The following is a 17,689-nucleotide window of genomic DNA, read 5'->3' on the forward strand; positions in this document are numbered from 1 at the left end:
TAAATGCATGTCAATCCAAAAACCCGTATATTTCACACAAATCGGCGAATTATGGACGTTGGAGGCATGGGGGAATAAAATTAGTTATGTGATTTAATAGTCGGAGTTTTCGTTCAACAACTAGTAGTAGAATAGTGAAATACCTATAATGACAATACAACAACTCACAATTTATCTTTTAACATGCATAAAAAAGTGTAACTACATGACTTTCAATATATTATTTATAGGAGAAAAAGGATTCATAGATCAAAATAGCGCTAGGTCGAGTTTCAGTGTGCAACTATCATTTATTCTAGTTCTCGTTGTAACGAGTTTTCCTAATTGGCCGTTACGACAGATGACCCACTCTTGGTGAGATATTCTTCTTCTTTATCGGCACAACAATCTTAAGACCTTGCCATTTCTGGCTTTATTTACCCGTAGTTGCGTATAGGAGATTGGTCCGGATTTTGGTGCGGTCCATTCGTGTGAAGACCGGCACCGCTACCATCATGCCGCTGGGCCGCCCCGTCTTGGCCTTTGTGATACCCTTAACCATTTAATTATTGGAAACGTGGTAACGCATATTAGAATGAATGCTTGCTTTGGTATGGTATGCGAAGACCAAATGTCAAACATTGAAATGTCGCAATTGTTTGGCGAATGGATTCGATTTCAAAATGAGATAAATTAAATGAGTGTGACAATTAAAGACATAGTTTTAATGTTCCTCCAATTCACTTAATTTATACAAAAGTAAACATTCGGCATAGTTAAAAAATGCCCCATATTAAATTAAATCTTTTCCAGTCGTATTATGGTCTGTGGGAACGTCTTTCCCTAATTTCTATATTATCTAAAAGTAATTGGAATGATGATTGAAAACACAAAAAAACTTATTTCAAAATTAGCTTATAATTGATCGAAACATCCCATGTCCGAATAGTTTGGCTGGCATCTCCAGAAACGTTATTATAATGCAGCGTGGCATAACCGATTCGTGGTAGCGGAAATAAAAACGTCACCTTGGGAAATCATGAGATATGAGACGGGATACTTTTCAATTGTCGTAAGACAGTACGGTCTGCTGTCGTTCGCAACCGTGCCGTAACCATCCTAATCACCATTAGATCCTTCCACAATCGTTGCGTACAGAGTGGGCCCCCCTTTCCGAAATCCCCCTCCGACGTCATCATTTGTTTTCCGACAGTTCTTTTCCCAACATCCCGTGCAGTGGGATGTCCTTCCAGCATCGCCCGTTCCCCAGTCCCTTCCTACCAGTAGTTCGCCAAGCGTCTTGGGCGGCATTTTACTTTAATCTCGCCAGCAGCATCCCGGTTTCCGCAGGAACCGACCCATGCCAGCAGCAGTCGGTCTTTGATCCCACCTCGCTCGTTTCGCTTTCGCGCATCCTTTTCTTTGTCCGCGTACATCCCTGCCTTGCTGCCGCTTGCATCGGCACGCTCCGCAGTGGCAAAAGAAAGTAATCCGCTTTTCATTTCAATCTCTACTTTCCTGTTCCGCTTTTTGGCGATGGGCGCCCAACCACCAACAAACGACCCAACCTGGACCATCGATGTAAATGCGGGTACGACAACTGACAACGTTCATCACCCGGCTTCTTCAACCCTCGTCCACGGCATGTCTGGCATGCCTTGTTTTGGGGTACTTGCTCTCTGTCGTTTGTACGCCACCCTTCAGCCACTGGTGTTGAGTAAGCTGAAATGCAAGCAACGGTCTCGGAGGGAAACGGTCAGGGACCCAACAGTAGCAGCAGCAGCACCGGCCACAATCACTGCTCCTCACCGAAACCACCGCCGCCCGGTTCTTGGGCATCGTTGAAGGCAAACGTGATAAGATGGCGCGGCTCGCGGAAACTGGTGCTCGTCATCGTCGCCATCGCACTCCTGCTCGACAATATGCTGCTGACCGTCGTTGGTAAGTGCTAAACATTGTGTCAATGGGAACAGGAAACCGAGACTAATTACATATGAACTGAAATGAACAAAGAAAGCGATTATGTATTATGTGGTACATTCTAAACTCTGGAAACATGAGAATACATTTTTAAAACAATAGAAAAAAAACACTTTTTAAATTTACAGTTTGAAAAATTATACTTGGGTTGTTTGATATTTGGACTTAACTTACTACTACTCGTCAAAATAAATGAAGGAATAGTGCTGTATAGCTCTTTCCCATTAAGTTCAATTACTACAGGTGGGGTTAATTTTCCATCTACATCACAGTTAAGAGCATGTCACTGTATAATAGCCCATCCTTTCCAGTTGGAGCAAATCAATAATGATGTTCTAAGCTTAATAACATAACGAGAATACGTCATTGGATCATTAATCTCGAAGTACTTCGTACATACCTTTCCATTAGGAGCGAAGAAAAGCTTTTGGTTAATTACACATCAACTGCGGAAAAAAGAATAGGTGTAGAGTGTACAGTAAATACGCAAGGTTTCGACGTTGTAAAATGATTTTCACTCCATCATCGCGCGCACAAGCTTCACACCATTTTTCTACAGGAAGTACGCAAAAACAGCATCTTTAGCTAATAGACTAATAAGGTAGCCACGGCAACGCCAATGAGAAACGATGAATCCTAATACCCTTCCATCGCCTACTCACCGTGGTCTGCCATTGCCTCCTCGGTCGATCGATGGAAAATTACAATCTTCACAATGCACGCCACTGCTGATGAATGCTATTTTCATCACCACTATGACGGGTACAAGGCCACCTTCTTCAGCTGCTCACGATATCGGAGAGAGCATCGGTTCACAGAAGTTGAAGCAAGCAAAGCTTAAGAAACCGTTTTGCTGCCATTGGATGCAAAGTGAAATCATTTCCCTTCGCACAGGATTACCAATTGCTTTTGGGTTGGGTTGGGTCGCGAATACACCAATCTTCCGATCCCCACGCTGGCGCTTTGCTATTTTGCCGATTCCTTCCATTTCCACTGACAGTAACTTTAGCCGTGGATTGCTACCCGAAAGCGTCGCAAAAAGGCAACATAATAGAATGAAAATTGTTTCTTTTAAAGCAGCTTCATTGCCACTTACTCGGCAGCAGATCCTAATCATTTGGCAGGGACGTGTCTATTACTTAAGCGAGTGCCGTTTCTTGCTGTGCTTCGAACGGTACGGAAATGGAACGGAAAATGGTCCCACCAACCGGAATTTGCTGGCAGTACCGGATGCGAATCGCAATCCGGGCGACGATTGTAGAAATCGTTTCGTCTTTAGTCCTTTGCCCGTATTACGTACGATCTTTCTTTGGTAAAGTCTTTATGGCATTTTCATGCTCATCTGTTGCATTCGATTGCGTTCGTTTGTATGGCTTCCGTTGGATTATGAACGCTAGGAAAACGTCCTACAATCACCATGTAAGAGATGAACCTTTAATTTATGCTGATAAGATTGCTGTTTTATAGGCAGAGAGTTCATAAAGCGACTTTATTTAAACATGGTGGAATTTGTATCAAACTTGTATCAAAATGTGTATAAATACCCCATAGAAAATGTGTTCTACACCACGAATGTACAGGAAAAAAAAATTGCACATAGCAAATAAAGCTTGATAAATAAATACCGGGACCTTATGAGCTCTCGAGTGCTCGAACACATTCCATACATGTACCCTGTCTGAACAATGCATGAAAGTCTATCAAAACGTATGACAAATGGATAAACTGTTTCGGTCATTCCAAGAACGAGAGCTTTTTAAAAAAAAGTACGGTGGTAAATTGTTGAAGGACCGATTCACGCTCATAAGTAGCACCAGTACAAGACCATAAGTACAAGAAAGATAAAAAAGAAAAGGAAAAGCGGTTCTTTCCTTGAAAGTTCCCCATGCCATCAAGTGCTGCATGCAACTTGTTGCATTTTACAGCACACGACCGGCCAGAGGAGTGGAATAGCAAAAGAAACACATAATTTCCCTTTTGTTCACTGTGCTCCGTGCAAGTGGCACATGGTTTCACCCGGAAAACGATGCATAATAATGCTGCTGCGACTAGCTGCATTCATTCAATTGTGCAATTAATAAAGAGAATGCTGCCGAATCAAATGCACTACATGAGCATTCACTCACTTAATTAAGCTTTTGTAACAGCCTCAAACTGCAGTTGGATAGCCTGGAGTGCGCATAAGTTAATTGAATCATGCTTTTGATGTTGCTGTTGTTTAAGATAAATGTGATTTTCCTCAGACTAGAAAATGTAGAGTCTTCCTGACAATAAGACAGCATTACGATATATTTGACAATTATGTTATTGTTGTAATTCTCTGTACGTTTAGAAAATGTTTCGGCATATGTGAGTTAAGAACTCCAATTTTTTTCTCGTAAAGATGTAATTCGAGTAGGTTGATTGTTCAATACGATATAAAATAGTATTGCGTTTACTGTTAAGTAGGAAAGTTGGATAACAATAACTATTATTTTGAAATATACGGTTTAATCTCATTTGCTGTAAATCTGGAGATTTTTTTCATCTCCGTTGTCAGAATTGGTTATAGTGTCCTTATAAAGTGTGGCAAGCAAACTATAAGCATATTTCAGACAATGATATAAATTTGTCCATGTTTATCGCTGCTTTTCACACATTGGAACCAGCTTTTATTGATTATATTAGTCAAGTACTGGGCGTCTCCAGCAGTATGTGGTGATACATATACTCTCTGATATCCGCTGTTAAAAAGGGTCACAATATACGCGTATTACATTCGAGTGCACATTTTCTGCGCACATTGAGTTTCTGTTGGTACATCTCAAACATAAGCACGACATTATTTTTTAGCTGTATAAGATTTTTTTTTTTTTGCAGATCAATCACAAATTGAAATGTCAAATGGATTTGGTTAAGCCATTGCACACGTAAGAGTGCTCTGTTTAAAAAAGCTGCGTTTAGCGTCTTCGTTGGTCAATTTTTGTAGATATTTTGTGTTCAGTAGTATGCAAAGTACGGATAACATCGCGTCGTAAAAATGAGCATCGTAAAAATGTCAACAATTGGCATTTAAAGGATGCGATTGTCATGTTATTTGTAATAAAATATTAATAGATTTTCGCAAGAATAACTCCCAACTCTGCAAGTTTTAAACCAACCCATAGTAGCTATGCGGAGCTTATTATTATAGATTTTACGCGTGTTTTAAAGGGCGCGATGACTCTTTAGTGGAATATACATCTCCAAAGAGGTTCTCCGAGGTTTTAGAAGCTCGCTGGCACGATGCCGCGTGCGTGGTCCAATATCATTTTCTCCGGCACGATAATACACCCAGCAGAGGATAATGAAGAATAGCCCCATTAGCGATTAATCCCCAGTTATAACGGATGTAAGGATAGAAAAGGTAACATCGTACACTCGTAAATGTTATGGGTTTTGGGGCATGCGACGCCACACAGCAGCATAACAATCCTTTTGGCCATATAACACATTTGCTATTCGCATTGCGACCATCGATCTGCTGTACTTCGGCTCGGGAGAGTCGTATTTCAGGTGGCTAGTAGATTCATCACCGATTGGGAAATTGAGCGTTTCTTGCCAATGTAAAAATGGGGCGGTAGGGTGGCGATAAGAGCACACATCCGTCCTCCCCGAGTCGACTCGAAATTGCCAGGTATTGCAAAACAGCTCGGATGGGTTTCTTTTATACGACGGTTATTTATTTACGTTCTCGAACCACACTTCACATAAAATTCCAGCAAGTGGAGAATGAGTAGCGAAGCACCGAAAGCGGTCCCGAATTGTACGAGGATTAAATTAAACGGTATTATTGGGTGATATTATGCGGAAACCGTTGAAGTGGGGCAATGTTATCGATTGTACACTTGTTAAAACACGGGCGCGGATTCAATACCTGTTTGTCCATTGAAACATTGTGGTCAGTGGTACATGATGATGCTGGACCAGGATTTTTACAAATTCAAACATGTCGGAACGTCCTTCGTCCTTCTTGAAATGGTGGATCAACTAAAATAAAAGCAATCTCTGTTCTTGACACACGGCACCACCTGTAACCGGTGCGAAAGTGATCGATTCGAAATACTATAAATCATTCGGATGGTTTGCTATTGTGTTCGGTGCACTGCGCCTGTCCCCGACAGGAAAGGCCAAGTGGTTCAATCTTTGATAGAGTATCACGTTCTATCGCTTGCGACTGACAGGCAGAACACAGAGCAACGGGAAAAATAAGGCCACACAGACGAGTGATACTATTTCACATTTGATACCCGTTCTTATTGATGAAACACTAGCAATACAATTGTTGTGCTTTGTTTTACGATAATCTTAATGACATATAACACAAAATAAAAAGTTGTTTGTTATTGTTGTTCTTTTAATGTACTTAATTCGTTTGGATTTTTCATTCGATCAGTGCATAATCATTTAAAATCAAGACTCACCATCCTCACCGTTACTACCGTTACATGAAACCATCATAGCTCTCGATATTGCCAGAAGTGTAACGGGGGATTGTTCGGTGGTTAACCACCCAACATGAGCAGAGACACGCATTACATACATACGTCCGGTCGTTCATTGTGCGCTGTTGACGTAGCAAGACCAGACGAAAGGAACATAATTTTCCGATTAGCAGCCATTATGAATCGGTCGGTAAAAAAAAAATGACAATGAATCACGCTCACCGCCCATTTCCTTCGATTCTGCTACGATACCCCTACCTTTCCGGTCATCCATATTCAACAGTTGTCCGGATAGTAAAGGGAACGATCAAACGTTTCCCCGTCGTTGCTCGGAAATGGCTAGAGCGAACAAAGTCAACGAGCTGGAAATTCGGTTTACTTTGGGTGCCCAGTCCATGGTCACAAACGCTTCCTGGACGTCGTACGGCACCGTTTCGGTTCTATAGCCATTAAAAATGTGTGGATCAAGCGTAGTGTGTCTTCGGTTGTTCCTCCAGAATGTAATGGAGGCGCCTGGTCGTGTGGTGAAGCTGTGGTATGAGTGCGAATAAAGCTGCACTACAAGTGAAAGGATAAAGGCAAGGCGTGAAAAATCGTTGCTTTAGTGGATTAGATCTGATAATGAGGGTGTCTTTTTCCCTTTGTTTTGTTTTCTTTTTTTGGCATTCGATGATCTCACATTAGAATTGGTGATGTGAACTGATCCCACCACCATGAACACAGGTCGTACTGTATTATTGTTTAACACATCACTTTGGAAGAGGAAACTCTTTCGGAAAGCTCACAATACTGCTGCCGTTTCCAGCATAAAAACCGTACTTTAATATCATGCGGTTTGTGTGGCGCACCTCGCCTCAAACATGAGTCGAATGCAATGGTGGAAAGGGACGAGATAAAAGAAGTGCTCAAACACCCTCCCAATCACCGAGGGTTGTCTTCTCGACCAGGATTTGCTACGTGCCTCGTGAGGATCATATGGATCTCTCTTACCCTTGGCGAGCAGCAGAAGCAACAGACAACGCCATTAGCCGTAAGCCGTGCGAAATGGTGCCAGCTAGTGCTGCCAAGCTAGGGCCCATATTGTTTCCCAACGTTCCGGCAATGGAAAAGCTATGTCTTTCGGGTGCTTTATAATGTCTTAATCACCATATAACTCCTAGGAATGTGATAATATTTCGCATTGTACTTTTATCGTGCTGAAAGCATACGTATGTTTCATGCCTGCACGCTTTGCGGATGTGCGAGACAAAGACGATGGCCGGGCTATGACTAATCGTGCTGTATCTGTCAAAGTCACCAATGCTTTACTATTTTTGAGCCGGGTATGAAACGAACATTGGGTGTAATGCGGGCATTATCACCTTTTTTCCCATCAGTTCCCTTTGAAGCGCAAAAGAACGAACTTCTGTTTGGTGAATACAAACTGATAAACGCAATTTGAGGCCTGGACGTTGCAAAAACTTATTTATAGTCCAACTATGAAGGGTATGTTCAGAGACATGTTTACAAAGACATTTGATTAAAATTTTTCTGGTAAATTCTCTTTCGATTTCGAAGTTCGTTTCGTTAGTGATCAGAGTTAGTTAGTGATGCTGACTTTGATGTGTCTTTTAATGTATCCTACCAGCATTATTGCTTCCAATCCTTTAGATTTATTTAAATTGCATGACAATTGATAACATCATTAAACATAAGCGAATTTCATGCTTTGACCGAGAAAAAAATACCTTAAACCTCCATAGTAGAACCAAAACTTGAAGTAGAACAAAATATGACTTGAAAAAATAAAATGAAATGTTCTCGTAGCTTCATTCTTTGCGGTCATGGTGGTTCTTACTTACAACCATGATTTTCACCACGAATCATTTGCTCTTGTACTTTACTTCTCGAACAAAGTAAATACACGTTTCGCCAAATAGCTTGAAATGTACTACTTTCCTTGGTGCGGGTACTTTCTCTCTCTCTCTCTCTCTCTCTCTTTCTGTCTCTCTCTTTTTCCTTTCTTCCTCACTGTTACTCTCGCTGTATCAAACACACCGATTTTTTTGCTATTGAAGCGTCAAAAAATTGCGGTGACGATGACAAAGTCCGTCATCAGACACACTCGGAGAGCTATAAAGCAGAAAGGGTAAAGTAAAAGCCATAAGCAGCCCCAAACGGTCACTTGCTAGACGAAAGCCGGAAGGCCACCAGCATACTTTATGAAGGAGAAATGAGTAGCTGTCAGATGTGGTAAACGAAGTCCCGTTCCACCGTGGTTTTGGTTCGGTGAGGGAAGAAAATCATTTATAATTTACCGCACAGTCGTTAGCCAACATCATTGGTTTAATTTGGCATTGTTGGGAGAACACTTCCTGCTACTGCTGTTGACCCACCATTCGCCGTCCAGTCGTCGGTATGCAGGGTAGCGATCGTTTGCGATGTGGATGTTCGTAAGAAGGGGCATTTGCCTTCAACATTGTTCACATTCCGGACGCTCCAATGTCAATTCCATTGCCCGTATCCGTAACCCATCCGTGTCCACTGGGTGAGATAATGGAGCGATTGATAAACTATTTCCCACAGAAATTCCAACGCTCACTTTTCATATGGTAGGAATGCGCTACTGGATCGATTTGTCGTTAAATAGACTGTCTTCGATGAAGTAGGCTACAGATTCGCTTGGAAAACGTGAAAATAAAGACGCTAATACACTGATCAGTAAAGTAGAATAAATAATAAAGTACGTCAAATTACGTGATTGAAATACTATTTACCACAATTTTACATAGATGAATGAAAAACTGGCTATTAATGTACAAGGTGTTAAATATTCAACATTACATAAAATTTGCCGTTCGTGTATTTTTTTTTTCTTTAGATCGGCCTGGCCGTATCGAATTATTTTACCACGTAGCCGGATAGTCAGTCCTTGCTACGGGGGATCGGCCCGCATGGGATTTTGGTCCGGTCCGTTCGTGTGAGGAACGGCGCCGCTACCATCATGCCACCGGGCCGCCCATACATATCCCTATTTTTAAATTAAACACTCTAAGCGTTGTCACTATAGCATCGAAATTTGGATATTTGTTTTCATTGTAATCATATCCTTTATACATTTAAATTTATTCTTAAATTTATTATATTTTTAATTCAAAATTACTTAAAAGCCTCGAGAATGTTGGACATATCCGCAGTTATACAGTGAAATATAATATTCATAACATTACAAGTTTATATTCTTCATTCGGTCGGATCCGCTATATATATCATGTATTGTGAGCTCAACGATTCAAGTGAATGTATTACGAGTTGAATACATCAAAGTATCGGTACTGACCACAGTCGATACGTGTATAAGGAAAAGTACGGTCATATTGCAGTTTTACAACTCAATCTTTAATCCTTAATATGAAATATTTTACCGTAAATACAATGCTACTACTTATTACAATCATTAGAACACGATTTGGTTCACTAGCCATCTAATACAATAATTTCAAAAGCGTTGTTACTGAAGGTTCGAAACGAAATATTTCCGAATGTCGTAAAACTACACAGCATTAAATAATAGTTTATGTTCGGCATGCAACAAAATACACAATGCAACGGTAAAATATAACCAAATAATAGAAACAAGCGAAACTTTTGCCCTTCATCTACCGTTTGTGGTAAATTGTGAAAACATTAATGATGCACGCACATCGGCAGCTTCTGCCGAAGATGTAAACGAAAATAGATAGCACAGATCAACGCGAAAGCCAAAGGGAGTGAGGATTTCGGCGCGAAACAAGCTGTTAATGTCTTGTTTATTAACAGCTAAACGAGTTAAAGGGTAATTTAATTGGCGGACTATGGTGGACTTTTACCAGCAAAACAGTACCTGCCGGCGGCAAGTGATGATAGCGATAATAACGACAAGCTCTCGTGGTTGGTAGGAAGCGTGGAGTGGAGGAAATTATTCTACGAAACGAGCTGTAACTAATCCTTTACTCCTCCGGGCACTAGAGAATCGGTGTACCGGTGCTAACGCCCACGGATCTCAGGTTGCTTTTCGCAGCTTCCCACCACCCACAGGATGGAGTTGCTTTTTCTGACTAATTACCGTGCAGACATCGATTGGCTTGGGTGTTCACTCTCCAGAAGATTGCTCCAAAACCGAAGGTAGCACAGCGATTACTTTTCCCGTTGGGATAATCTACGGAAAACGTTTACAAGGTGCAGTGCAGCACTGGCGTTGAGTGTGGTTTGTTTGCGATAAATTTACGACATTTTATCCACACTATCAGCAGGGAAAGACGAAACAATTTTCACACATCCTGCCTGAAAACGATGAAATTCTGAGAACCCCTTGCTGGAAGCAATTGCAAATAACGTTAGAATGGGTGTCGATGGCTTTACTTCTAGAAAATGTGCAATGTTAGACGAAGCAACGTCAAAGGCATTGCCAACGATCCAACGAAGTGTGTTGAAGAGTGCCCTGAAAGCACTGTTGTAATAATTGAATCATCAAAATTTATTCGATTACAAAATGGTTCGCTTTCATGTGCTGCCATCATACAACGCCTTCGAGCACTTCATTTTAGTCTGATTGTCTTTGATACACCAGGGCCCAGACGCTGGTGGGCCAGTGGTGGGCGCCAATTGGCCCAATGGTTTGGGATGTATGATAAAGGGAAAGATTGTGGTTCTTTCCCTTTTTTTGCTAGAACCCGAATGAATAGATCAATACATTACACAGACCGTTCGGTGAAGATGGCACAACAAGGATAGGGCGATATCAGATGTAATTGCGCTCCGTAATGCTTTGTACATCAAGCGGATGGTGTTCGATCGGAGATGATGAACCTTTCGATTGAAGCGATTGATTGAAGTGTCTTTTACACTGAAGGTGTCAAGCGTAAAGCGCTTTTGCCATTTTATCCTTATGCATTGTACGTAACGATAACGTCTTGCTAAAATGGATGCGTTTGCATCGCTAATATAAAATATGCCCTTTAATGTGAAATATTTAATGTTAAAATAGCGCATATAAATGTATGAGATGTCAAGATTGGACAACATACATTAATATTAGAAGTAACTATTTATATATAAACACAACATAAAAAAAACGGAACCACAAGCAGTAAACATGCCAGCAAAGGTTGTAGCAAAATGGAAGCAAATTTCCGTATCCCACAGCACTGGCACTATTATCGAAACAATTAGAAGATAATTAAAACTCGCACTGCCAGGAAGGTGGTTTGAGTTAAAGTAAAATCTCAATTAAACACACAATCAAAAACTAACAAACCAAACTCAGTTAGCTGTCTATCTTCCGCTTCCGCTGCTACGAACCAAACCGTGGCGAACGCAATGTTTGCCTTACCGGTAAAAACCATCGGCAAATGGGGCCAAACCACCCTACTTCCCGTACGTTGCGTATCCGTGATGCAAATTCTCTGCAATGATGCGACCCGTAACCGGGCCTTAGACAGGGAAGGAACAGAATTGACAGTTTAATTTCAACTTTCATTTAAAACTAAGATAATTCAATTACCTCACTACTACGGGGAGAGGACGTGCACTGCGTATACACGCTAGTCTCAGCTAGTCGACGGTGAGTTACCACTCTCGCTATGATCATCATCATTTTCTTCACCGAGAACGGCAAATGATACTGGCTCTTCATGGCCTCCAAGGTATCCGTGTCGTGGTGGTAGACAGATGGGTGGGCTCCGTTGATTTTGTTATTACCAAGAGGCTAAGAGAGCCTCTGTGCCTGTAGCAGATGATGCTATCGATGTAGTACTTTGTCTTTGAAGAAATGTGCTGTGCTGAGGTTCAACTGTGTCCGGAAAGTTTGTACTTGGTGCACATGGAACAACTCAATGTTGTGGGCAGCTTCCGTTTGTACGACCTTGTGAAAATAACTGCCCCAGGGTCATAACAAGGCTCTGCTTGTTGAATACCTTACCGAAATGGTGTGTTTATGGTGACCTGCCGAACGAAAAAATCACGCTCCATCCGTAGCGCATCATGCTAAGGCACCTTAATATCACTTCGTTAAAATGAACATCTGTGGGACGGGTTTGGAAGCTTCCGTCCGCCCATCGATTGCAGGTATTTGCTGGAACAGGTTTTACGATCTACGTTTCGACCTGGCCAACTTCCCATTCCGTGCCATAACATCCATCCGTTTCTCTTCCCCCACTACTCCTGCAGTGCCAATCATTCCGGAGTTTCTTTACGACATCAGACACCCGGATGCGCCGCTGGCCAGCTTTCCTAAGACACCGCCAACTACACCGTGCGAGAAGGAAGTGACGACACCGTACAATGGAATCGATATCACCACGCAAGGTTACGGTAGGTTATGGATGGCGAGCCTTCTGCCACTGTGCCATTATATGACGTGAGCGATTTTGGTTGATTGGTTCGTTTTAATATGTCGCCCCATCACATTGCGCTTTGCAGATAATGCCAGCTGGTACGCGGAACGGGAGGAACGGCACAAGGAGCTGGTTGAGGAAACGGTCGAGGTTGGGCTTATGTTTGCGTCGAAAGCATTCGTCCAGCTGCTGGCTAATCCGATCGTTGGACCGCTAACGCACAAGTACGTACCTTGGGGTTGTTGGGAACTGCAGGACTTGGCCCCGCTCATTTCTTGAATCTATTTTCCTTCTGTTTGTTCTCCTCACAGAATAGGTTACAGTATTCCAATGTTTGCCGGATTCGTCATTATGTTTATCTCTACTTTGAGTAAGTAAGCCATTGCAGCGCAGCTCACTTCGAATTGCGAACAATTGAAATTTTAACAACTTTATACATTTGACCATTCCAATTTCCTTTGTGCAGTTTTCGCATTTGGAAGAACGTACTCCGTTCTATTCCTGGCCCGAGCATTGCAGGGTATCGGTTCGTCCTGTTCGTCGGTATCGGGCATGGGAATGCTGGCCGACCGCTACACGGACGACAAGGAGCGTGGCAACGCGATGGGCATTGCGCTCGGTGGGCTTGCGCTGGGCGTACTGATCGGGCCTCCGTTCGGTGGTATCATGTATGAGTTTGTGGGCAAATCAGCGCCGTTTCTAGTGCTCTCCGCCCTTGCCCTTGGCGATGGGCTGCTGCAGCTGATCATGCTCCAACCGTCGGTCGTCATCGAGGAGTCGGATCCACCATCGCTGAAGGCGTTGGTTACTGATCCGTACATTATCATTGCGGCCGGTGCCATTACGTTTGCGAACATGGGTATTGCAATGCTCGAACCATCGCTACCGATCTGGATGATGGACAACATGGGTGCGAGTCGATGGGAGCAGGGCGTCACGTTTCTGCCCGCCTCGATCAGCTACCTGATCGGTACCAACCTGTTCGGTCCGCTGGGACATCGTATTGGCCGGTGGCTAGCTGCTCTGCTCGGTCTGGTTATTATCGGGCTGTGCCTGCTGTGTGTAAGTGTGGCCAGGATCGGATGTTTAGCCGTGTTCTGTCTGCCGTTTTAATCGTTTATGTTACTACTCCTGTAGATTCCAATGGCTACCTCCATCAACCATCTGATCTTGCCGAATGCTGGCCTCGGTTTCGCCATCGGTATGGTCGATTCCTGCATGATGCCCGAGCTAGGCTACCTGGTAGACATTCGACACTCGGCCGTTTATGGTAGCGTATACGCTATCGGTGATGTTGCATTCTGTTTAGGATTCGCCATCGGTCCGGCACTCAGGTACGCGAGCGTCTATTTGTGTGGAAATTGAAACTCAAGTAGCAAAAACCAACCAAATGTTTCGACCAGATTCTTTATTTACCAAAACGCTGACCCTTTTCCCACTTTCGGTTATCTTTTCGTTCTAAAGTGGCACCTTGGTAAACACCATCGGCTTCGAGTGGATGCTGGTTGGGATTTCGATCCTATGCTTCGCTTACGCACCGCTGATGACTTTCCTGAGAGCACCACCGACCAAGGAGGAAAAGAAGGTAAGCATTAACGGTGGCATCGACAATGCTGGACTTTCGCTTGAAAGCGGACCGTGCAGTTCGTCTAACGCACCGACAGCGGACCCTACGACATGCAATACCGGCGGAAAATCTCAACCGAATGGGAAAATCAAGAACGGAAATGGTAGCGCCAATGGAGTCTCCGACACAACAGTTGTTTGCCGTGACAGTCCGAAAGGGGGTGAAAATTACGTGACGAAGCTTTAAGTCTTCCAAGTCGTAAAACCCCATTTACTCTAACTTTGCTCTCAGGCTCCCCCATTTTCCCTCCGTTTCTTAAAATACACAAACACATTTATCGTAAGCGAATAAACTCGCCATCTTAAGGATACATGCAGAGTGTTTTACAAAAAAACATAGCGTGATTTCTGTTTTTAGTGGTGATTCAGTTATTAATTCCTTTGTTTCCTAATTTTCTGTACATTGAAATGCATTTGAGTATCGATTGAATTTATTGCTACAAAGTATTTTAGTTGTAAGAAGCAACGGTGTACCCTGTTTGGAAGTGAAATAAAGATTTGAATAATAATTTTCATATATTCTGTTACTTTCGTTCTGTATGATTTGTACTTTTTATTTTCTTATATTTAGCTAGTTATGGTTTGTATATTGATATTTTTTTTATTTGCTGCGCATAGTTTAACTCTTTATCATTTAATTGATTTCAGGTTTTGAAGATTCGTAACATTCCTGTATGAGATATATTCCATGGCATTGTTCCTCATAGTTCGATGTAACTCGATCACTTTTGGGCGATGGATCGAATCTTCTCTGGATCCTAATTCACCTTAGTAGTTTTTGCATTTTGTCGTCGTCTAGTCTTGTCTCGTAAAAAACGTATATTGAAAGCATTAAACAGATCTTGTTGAAGATCATGATGAAACTCTCAAGCAAAGGTCTCTAGCAGTTTCACAAATGGCTGAATAAAACATGGAATAATATTGTATGCAAACATTAACACACTTTATAAATAACACTTCTGCATTCCGTTTCTTTTCCAGTCACTCATCGTTGGAGAGCGCTCATCAGTCCGTTACGTCACCTACCAGAACGAGGAAGAGGACGAGTAAAACTATACCAAACAGCATTTCAAAACATTATCCAGTTAACCAATATGCCTCGAGTGTGTACCACTTGACGCAACTCCAATAAGAATCGCTATGAAACAATAACCAAAACCAAGAGACCAGACACATTTTAAAGACTGTTACAAACAAAAACAACGTGAAAATGCCACACAACAATCATATGTGTATAAATGCAAAATTTGTCTAAGCCTAACAGCAATGAATGATAGAAAGGAACGCGCAACTATCAGGAACAATAATTTGGCCCCAATGGGGGAAAACAATAACCACACTTGTTATGCGAAGCACAGAAACGACCGTTTTCCTGTTGATGAAAATGACGATTACTGCAGGTGGGACAGAAGAATCAGCCCATGGACATTAGCATGTGGCTATTTACCTTACAAAACAAACGAACGATCACGCACATGTCCCTCAAATTCCACCATTTACCGCATATAATGAAATATCTAGCTTGTAGTATAATTCCACTACTATGAGACACTTTCGAACGGAAGATGGAAGAAGAAACTCTAAGCTTAAACAAACTATAATTACTCCCTGCAAAATACTAAGTCAATCGGTTTCGTCCCTGATTTTGATTGGCACTATATTCGATGCTTTAAATGCGATCGCTAACGGATATGGATCGTTGTGCGTTAAGCAGATCAACCGTCTCAGAGGTTGTCATAAGTAATTGAAAAGTGACATTCAAAAGCATGGACCGAAATCGACCTAGCCTGCTGCGACTGGACGAGACTACACTAAACAAGGAGTTCAGTAATGAGGGTACTCCTTCGATACTTCGAACGGTTTGACAGCTCTGTTTGTGCGTATTTCGTGGTGAGATAACGCCAATCGAACATGCGCAAACACGATCATGCGGATCCTTCTGCGTAAGTGTTTAACGTTTGCTCTATTGATGGAATCGTTTGCAACCGATAGGTACAGATAGGATCGATTTCTATTCGGTACGATATTCCTCAACTATTGACAAATACTACTCCAATGTGCTTCTCGCAGGTAAAACATCACACCATGAAAGAAGTTACAAGACATCGTCTGGTATGCGGCGTGGCTGTATCAATGCTGGAAATCATTATTTAAAATGAATACATACTCTCTCACATGTTATCTACTTGACAACTTCAAGTTGTACTATCGAACTGTTACACTTTTTGCAAAATATCCTTATCGCTGTTTAGCTGTAGGATGTTGCAAAAAAGAAAAAAAAAATCTGACCAAAATATGGGAAAACAAATACGATACCATTTGCATGCCCCGGCGAAGCAGATTTGCAACAACGGGGTATTGCTTGCACTCTCCACAACTAAAAAGCGTTCGGTAGAAACAAAACGCGCTACTAATCTCTCCTAAAAAAAAATACTGCATTGTTCGTTACCATACGCTTGGTGTCTATGGCTTGTAAAACTTAGAAACATGTAACGCAACGCACATAAGTGTGCGATATCCGCAACCCAATTAGAGTAAACATATGAACGAGAGACTACTTCTTGCAGATACATCGGCTGGCAACATTGAAGCCCTTGCGTCGCTCAACATCCACGACACACGCAGCGACGGTGATAATCTCTTTGCGAAACTTGAATGGCTGCAAGTTTTGCTAGACACTATCCCATCCCAGCCGAAATGGAATGTAACATTTTATAACGCATTACTACGTAACTATCATTACAGTGTACATTATTAGTTACCAATAACAAAATTAAACCAAAATACATAACTAATAACTAATCCTAGAACAGGTATCAACAGGCAATACAAAGGACTACTACTACAGGACTACTTTAAGTAAACTTCACCTTTCTCCTTAAAATATGACTAATACATCAATCAATCAGCTGGTGTAGAAATTGAAACACGTTCACCAACAAATTGAAGTTGAAGAGCTGATGCATTAATAACTTGCGCTACGTTGTGCCAAAGGACAACTAAACGCATAACAATTATATATCTCCCTATTCTTAACAAATGAAGAAGAGAAACTTCACTGAAATAACTACAAGAACCCAAAGAATTGAACTCAATGATGATGAATTGCTGACTCAATCAAAAACTAACATCAATCGAACATCGATAATGCGTTGTACAGGTTTTGTAATATCATGTCAGACAGTTGCAAACGAGATGAATTTCTTGTTCCAATTATGTTATTACCTGCCTCTTGCATATCTTCTGCCTGCGAAAAGGACAAAAACTGTCAGGACGATCGCAAACAAC

The 17,689-nt window shown here is 41.9% G+C and overlaps 1 protein-coding gene across 1 annotated transcript; it reads left to right on the top strand.

The window, feature by feature from the left end:
• Window positions 1-1,706: 1,706 nt before the first annotated feature.
• On the top strand, window positions 1,707-14,588 carry LOC128719100 (synaptic vesicular amine transporter-like). The gene is made up of 7 exons (XM_053812721.1): window positions 1,707-1,920; window positions 12,609-12,752; window positions 12,861-12,999; window positions 13,087-13,145; window positions 13,242-13,837; window positions 13,913-14,109; window positions 14,240-14,588. Exons 1-7 carry the CDS (start codon window positions 1,707-1,709, stop codon window positions 14,586-14,588), a joined length of 1,698 nt encoding a protein of 565 aa, XP_053668696.1.
• Window positions 14,589-17,689: the final 3,101 nt, after the last annotated feature.

The sequence above is a fragment of the Anopheles marshallii genome, chromosome 2 (genome assembly GCF_943734725.1).
Source record: "Anopheles marshallii chromosome 2, idAnoMarsDA_429_01, whole genome shotgun sequence".
NCBI lineage: Eukaryota > Metazoa > Arthropoda > Insecta > Diptera > Culicidae > Anopheles > Anopheles marshallii.